The sequence below is a fragment of the Alosa sapidissima genome, chromosome 15, assembly GCF_018492685.1.
Source record: "Alosa sapidissima isolate fAloSap1 chromosome 15, fAloSap1.pri, whole genome shotgun sequence".
NCBI lineage: Eukaryota > Metazoa > Chordata > Actinopteri > Clupeiformes > Clupeidae > Alosa > Alosa sapidissima.
In genome coordinates this window covers 21703044-21710543 of record NC_055971.1, presented here as the reverse complement: position 1 = coordinate 21710543, position 7500 = coordinate 21703044, and the positions used below count along the sequence as shown (strand labels likewise).

Genomic DNA, 7500 nt, shown 5'->3' with positions numbered 1-7500 from the left:
GCTGAACTGATAGCACTGCCTGAGAGCCTGGAGAGATGTCATTGTTTATTTAGCAACGTTAGTATCTAGTGGCATGATTAGAGTTGTGCTAGAGTTGTGCTACCTTTGTTCATCAGAAATCTTCTCGACAGAGTAGATGGAAAGAAGTGCACCAGTGTTTTTTTTAACACAGATGTTTTGTTTGCTTCTAGCTGTAGCACACCCTATTACCATCAGCCACTTACTGCAAAATGTCCAGTACTCGCACTGTAACAAAAGATCCCACCCTCTCAAGACTCAAAGTGTTTGGAGACAAGTGTTTGTTTGTGGCTGTGTGGGTCTCTCTCTCTCTCTCTCTCTCTGTGTGTGTGTGTGTGTGTGTGTGTGTGTGTGTGTGTTTGGCTCGGACAGAGTTCTTCCATCCTCCTCTGGCCCCCTCCCTCATCCGAATGCCCATGTGGTGGTCGGCTTTGCCTCCTGCCCGTGTTATCAGTGAGCTCCCAGTGCTGCCGCCGCTTTGTGCCTTGCTGCAAGCCCATGCCAGTGGCACTGGCGCCAGCTTGCCAGTCCAGAGCTGGCACACTATTCACACACACCCTGACTAAAGGCACAGGCTCTGAAGACACAATGTCAAAAACCTATGCCCACAGCCCCCCCTCACACACACACACACACACACACACACACACACACACACACATAAAAAAATCTTTTTAAGACGTATCTCTTAATTGTGGCATTTACTAATTGCGGAGCGTCTTCTCAGAAAAAACACAATGCTTCTGTGATTTATTATGCAAATCGATTCCCTTTTTTGTCACAATTACGCGATTAGAAAGCTGTCTTTCTTTTTCCACTCGGTCTCTTTTCTTCTCCTTGTTCTTGTCCCATCTTTTTCTTTCCTTTTCAGCATATTATAGTAATGAAGCCATTACTTAGCCGAGGGAATTTTAATGAGTTTTTAACTAACATTTTAATGAGCTATACATTACCATAAAGTACGGATTAGGCTAAATTGAATTTGGGGGGAAGAGTGTATGTGTGTGTGTGTGTGTGTGTGTGTGTGTGTGTGTGTGTGTGTGTGTGTGTGTGTGTGTGTGTGTGTGTGTGTGTTTGTGCGTGCATGAGTGCGTGTATGTTGGGAAGTCGTGGTGTCTTTGAGGAGAAGGGTTCATTAAGAATTAATTATATTGTTTCACAAACGGTCGCAGAGCACATTTTCCAGGGCATGGTGTCCGGTTAGATCTCCTGATGTGCCTGGTTCATTGTCATTAGCAGGGTGGCCAACGGGGGGGCTCCTATGTAAATGGGTGTGACTGTGTGTGTAGTGTGTGTGGATATAAGGGCTTTATCATTGTCATGTTGGCCAACAGAGGAGAGTTTTTAAAGGGGGGAATCATTAGCTATCATTATGGCCTGCCTTTGAAAAAATGAGCTTTGATGCAGAACCACTAGTGACATTAGTATTTGTTTTAGTGCAGTGCATAATAAATGGGTTATGAAAACACAGCCCCCCACCTCCACTGGCCTTTTTTTCATCTTTTTCATTTACTTTACTATCCCTTTATTTGTTCTTCAGTTGTATTTTCTTTTTATCCATCCTTAACCCTTTCTAACCAATCCCAGCCTGTGAAAGGGTGTGTTCCTCCTCACTCGGTCTCACTGTGCGGTGCCCCACACACACACACACACACACACACACACACACACACACACACACACACACACACACACACACACAGACACACACACTATGCTCTCTGCATCTCTATCGGTGTTACCCGTGGCCATGACATCTTTGTATCTGTCTCCTGCCTCATGCCTCATGCCTCCCATCAGAGCGCGGATGGAGGGCAGAGGAGATGCCATCAGTGTCTCCATGCTGAGTGCAGAGATGAGGGGGATAGCCATGCATATCAGCTGCAGGTGGTGGTGGTGGTGGTGGAGGAGGAGCAGAGGAAGAGAGAGAGAGGGAGGGAGGGAGAGAATGATATGGGGGAGAAAAATAGAGATAGAGAAAGAAACAATTTAGAGCAAGAAACAGAAGTAAAAAGAGACGGAATGGGGAAGGAGGAGAGGAGAGATGGAGAAAGAGAGAGAGGGAAAGATTCAGTGAGAGATGGAGAGAGACAAGGAGAGAGGGAGAGGGAGAGAGCACGTAGCGTTCCCTGTCCGCTGAGATGAAGCCCTGAGGCAGGAGCAGGTCATATTTGTGCAGCTGCTTCTCACTTCCAGCCCATGACCTCAGCCGAGGGGGAGTCTGTGTGTCTCTGTGTGTGTCTGTGTGCGTGTTTGTGTGTGCGCGTGTGTAGGCGGACATAAATTTGTGTGTGTGTGTGTGTGTGTGTGTGTGTGCGTCTGTGTGTGTGTATTTGTATTTGTATGTATGTGTGCTTGTGGGTGGAAGGAGTTGCTGCAGTTAACTGTTAGCCTCACGCAGGCAGTGGCAGGGGCTGTTTATGGCCGGTCGGTGGGGTTTCCTAATGAAAGGAAGCTGATACCTGTGCCCAAACAAATGGGTTCTCTCTCTCTCTCTCTCTCTCTCTCTCTCTCCCTCCCTCCCTCCCTCTCTCTCTCTCTCTCTCTCTCTCTCTCCTCTCTCTCTCTCTCTCTCTCTCTCTCCCTCCCTCTCTCTCTATCTCTTTCCCTCCCTCCCCTCTCTCTCTCCCTCTCTCTATCTCTCCGTCTCCCCCTGACTTCAATCTGTAATATGCCCCATTTCCGCATTATGGCCCTGCTGCCCCCAAGCCCACGCCCTGGCCGCTCAGAGCTGCTGAGTGCACACATAAATTCTGATTCTTTCTCCCCCCTAAAATGACAGATATTCCCCACCTCGCGCCATGTATCGTCGCCAGATTGGAGATTGGAAATGGTTGCGCCGTAATAGCTCTTTGTTGCGCCGTGAAAGAAAAAAAACCCCCCTGACCTGGGCCACTCGAATGAAATGCTATCATAGCTCGGAGCTTGTTCCTGAAATGCGATCATATTTATAAAACACACAAACGTGCAAACACACACATACACACAAACTCCTGCTCTCTCTCTCTCTCTCTCTCTCTCTCTCTCTCTCTCTCTCTTTCTGTCTCAGACACACACACACACACACATACACATACACACACGGTTGTTTTAATCAGATCCGGAGGCGTTGAGTGTTTTGTGCTGCCTGGGTTTGGTGTGGATGCTCTGTTTTAGCTCGGGGGCCCTGGCAGCTCTTGTAATTCCGTGGTGTTTTTCCTGCTCTGACCCCCGGTGCTAATGTATGCAGGGGGGCACCAGGTCACCCCCGAAACACTTGATGGGGAAAAATAAAATTACAAATAAATAAACATCCAGAAAAACGCTCGCATTAGTGATTCAGCTAGATGCCCCGCAGGTTACAGGAAACATTGAGTGTGTATTTTGTGTGTGTGTGTGTGTGTGTGTGTGTGTGTGTGTGTGTGTGTGTGTGTGTGTGTGTGTGTGTTTTGTGTGTGCGCTCAAGAGTTTTTCTGCGAGAGTATAAATGCCAAGCACTAATATTACTTTGTTTGTGGAATAATTTTAGCCTGCCTAGCATAATGAGAAACATTTCAACACTTTTATTTTGTTTTTTGTTTTTTTGGGGGGAGGGGGGGGGGTGGAAAGGTGGTGATGGGGCTTTTGGATTAAAAATAAATCTGCTTTCCTTCACTGGAAATAATTAGCACAATACACCTCCCCAAGACTCATCTGGAGTGATTGGGGAGTGTATGTAGAGGTATGTGATGATGCTGCAGGTGAGGGCCCAACCCCCCCCAAGCCCTAGTTCCCTTAGACGCTCCTCACCCTCAACACCTGGTCTGATCACAGACAGGTGCATTGCTAATGGCCCCTGGCACCAGCGCTGCTTTGTCAGTGTAAAACACAGTGTGCTACACAGTGGTGGGAGTGTTCTTCTCTCTCGGTAGGATCTCTCTCTCTCTTTCCCTCTCTCTCTTTCCCTCTCTCTCTTTCTCTCTCTCTTCATCTTTCTAGTCGTTTTCCTGGGACCTCGTTTCACATCTTTTGCATGTCTCATCCTGACTCCCTGTTCCACCCCACTACAACCAGCCCCCCCAAACCCCCACCCCCCTGCTTCACCTTCACTTCCACCACCAGCCCCCTCCCCAGCTTAAAGTTTAAACTTTAAACTTTGACTCTGCGCCAGAATGGCAAAGCTGCCAATTTACTGAGCCCCCATAACCCAGCCACCCAACCCTCCTCCTCCTCTTCCTCCCCCCTCCCCCCTCCCCCCTCCTCACACCCCCCACCTGACTGTTTCCCTATCGACTTTCACCATCTTAAATGCACATGGAAAAACGAAGGAAGGAGGGAGATGCATCCTGGGGTGGAGGAATATTTTGCAGATCTGTGTGTGTGTGTGTGTGTGTGCATGTGTGTGTTTACCCTGCAGCGTGATTGACAGATGTAGCGAGGGCTGGCAGAATGAGGCAGAAATGTATAAATATATCAATATTAATGAGAGAGGTGGAGAAGGACCCCCATGCCTGCCCAGAGGCATGATGGACTCTCCTCTCTCTCTCTCTCTCTCTCTCTCTCCTCTCTCTCTCTCTCTCTCTCTCTCTCTCTCTCTCTCTCTCTCTCTCTCTCTCTCTCTATCTTTCTCTTCCTCTCTCTCTCTCTCTCTCTCTCTCTCTCTCTCTCTCTTCCTCTCTCTCTATTTTCCTCTCTGTTTAGTTATTTATTTCTTTTTGGAGGCGGCGGAGCCGTACGTTTTGGAGGGGATAAAAATGCAATTACCTGATGTCTGTTTGGTGATATGCGCCTCTGTATGCCTTCAGGGCCTGGAGCCAGAGCAGAGCAGCGCCTTTAAATCCTGCTCTTAGGAGGGCCTGCTGGGTTAGAAACACACACACACACACACACACACACACAGGCACACACACACACACACACACACACACACACACACACACACATACACACACACACACACAGACACACACACATACACACACACACACACACACACACACACACACACACACACACGCATACACACACACACACACAGACACACACACATACACACACACACACACACACACGCATACACACACGCATACACACACACACACACACACACACACACACACACACACGCATACACACACACACACACACACAGACACACACACATACGCCACACACACACACACACACACACACACGCATACACACACACACACACACACACACACACATACACACTTATACATGCCCACACTCATGCACACTCACACAAATGCAAGCACATACAAAAACAGCGTAAACAATGTGCATTGTATGCACTAATGCATACACACACATAGATAGTGTACCTAGTCAGGAGCAATCAAAATAAAAATCGTAAAATAAAGTCGTCACTAGTAGGTGCTTGCTCTAATCATACATCTTAAGTATCCATGGGCTGCTTAAAGTATCATGCCCCACAAAAAACAAGGAACAAATTAGTCCCCACCTTAGCCTGAAGCACTAAGAGACTGTTGTAGTCTTCGCTGTTTGTTCTGTAGCGTATCTGTCACCTGTGATCGCCTGCTTATTTTTGGAAGTGCAGTCGCCCTGTATGATGCCTATTCCCGTTCATCAGCAGGATTACATTACTCACCTGATACACCTGATGTCATCTAATGACAGGTTGATTATTCTCTTTCTCTAAGACAACTCCAGGGCAACTTTGAAACAAATGATCAAAACAGCATATCAACAGAACAGGAGACAGGAATCCACATGTTCATTTCGAGAGCCTATTGCTCATCAGTGTGTGTGTGTGTGTGTGTGTGTGTGTGTGTGTGTGTGTGTGTGTGTGTGTGTGTGTGTGTGTGTGTGTGTGCGCTGCGCGCGCTTGCATGTGTCCACCCAGACTATTGAATTGAAGGAGTTCAGTTCATTCTTTAACATCATCTATTGTATTTGCTACTGGCTCTCCAATGGCAGCTACTGGGAGGATGGAAATGTACTCCCCCCTTCTCAGAATTCAGTTACTCCTCACAATGGCAGATGTGTTTGCATTGTCCCTCGTCCCGAACCTGAATTCCCATGGTTCCCAACAACAACTCTTTCATCATCTCGCAGCATTCCCCGGGATAATTGCCTCGGAAGCTTTTCCGGCGACTTCTCCCCTCGCCACACAGTATTTTTTTCCTCCTAATCAAAGCAAAAGGGGCGACCCAGCCATCCACCCATCCATCCGTGGCGGCGTTAGGGAAAGCCGCCGGGTGGCGCACTGGGACCTGTTATCCTGCTGCGATCACCCCCACCTTCCCCTCCCCCCATCTCTCCTCCGCGCCTTGTGGGGATTTGCATCGGAGCCCACCGGTCTTGCCCTTAATTTAGTGCTCTTCAAACAGCCCTTTCTTCCTGCTCTCATACAGCAGGGGGGCACGGAGCAACCCCCCCCCCCCCCCCACACGCTCTCTCTGGTAAAACAGCTTCTGAGTTTCCCTGGGACAAGCTAAAGTGTGGGTGTGTGCTCTCTAGAGACTTCACTCCGCTTTCAAAGAGGTGGCGTAGAGGCATTGCACTTCACATTAAACACATATGGAATAGAACCATTACACCCGTAGATGTAACAGAGGTCAAGACATCCCAATGTATAGCTTAGCTCTCCTAGTATAGTGGTGGATGTTGAGGTTGGCGAGTGTTTGAAATGGCTAATGAGATGACCCTGAACAGGTGTCTCTGTGTGTTTTAGTCCACACTCCATTAGTCTGGATGGCAGGGGGTCTCTCTAATGAAAGAGTTACCTGAGGGTGATTGGATCTTACTTTGTGCTGGATACGCAGACCACCCACCTACGTACATATGTGCATGCTGATGTGTGTGTGTCTGTGTGTGTGTGTATGTGTGTGTGTGTGTGTGTGTGTGTGTGTGTGTGTGTGTGTGTGTGTGCGAGTGTGTCTGTGTGTGTGTGTCTGTGTGTGTGTCTGTGTGTGTGCGAGTGTGTGTGTTTGTGCGAGTGTGTGCGGGGGTGTTGAGCCTCCGCTTGACTGACAGAAGGCTTGAGGGCATTCTGCCTCAGTTTGTTCTCCTGTCTCTGTGGGGGAACGCCATTAACTCCAATTAGATCTCACTTGTTCCGGCCCAGCGAAACGAAAACCTTATCCAGCCAGATAAGGTGCCGATGCAGAATAGCGGCTACACAGCCAGGTACCCCGTTCTCACTTTACAAATGAGACAGCGGGGTATGTCAGGTGTGTTTTTCGAAAGCCACACATGTGACAGCAAGCTCAAAGAACTACTCCCCTCTCTCTCTGTGTGTTACAGTGGTGCCACTGAGATCTAACATGGCCGCCGCCTCTGTGTGTCTTTTTTTTGCAGTACTGCGGGATGACTTCAGGCAGAACCCCACGGACGTGGTAGTGGCGGCGGGAGAACCGGCCATCCTGGAGTGTGTCCCGCCCCGTGGTCACCCGGAGCCCACCATCTACTGGAAGAAGGACAAAGTGCGCATCGATGAGAAGGATGACCGGATTAAGGTCAATGTTCATTCATTACACT

The 7500-nt window shown here is 48.6% G+C and overlaps 1 protein-coding gene across 1 annotated transcript in view; it reads left to right on the top strand.

Annotated features, from left to right (window-relative positions):
* Positions 1-7186: 7186 nt before the first annotated feature.
* The window catches only part of LOC121684610 (roundabout homolog 2-like), a 9607-nt gene continuing 9293 nt past the window's right edge, over positions 7187-7500 (top strand). Inside the window, exons 1-2 of the mRNA XM_042064668.1 lie at positions 7187-7193; positions 7321-7478. Of these exons, the coding sequence (XP_041920602.1) occupies positions 7187-7193; positions 7321-7478 (165 nt within the window). The remainder of the gene's footprint in view (positions 7194-7320; positions 7479-7500) is intronic.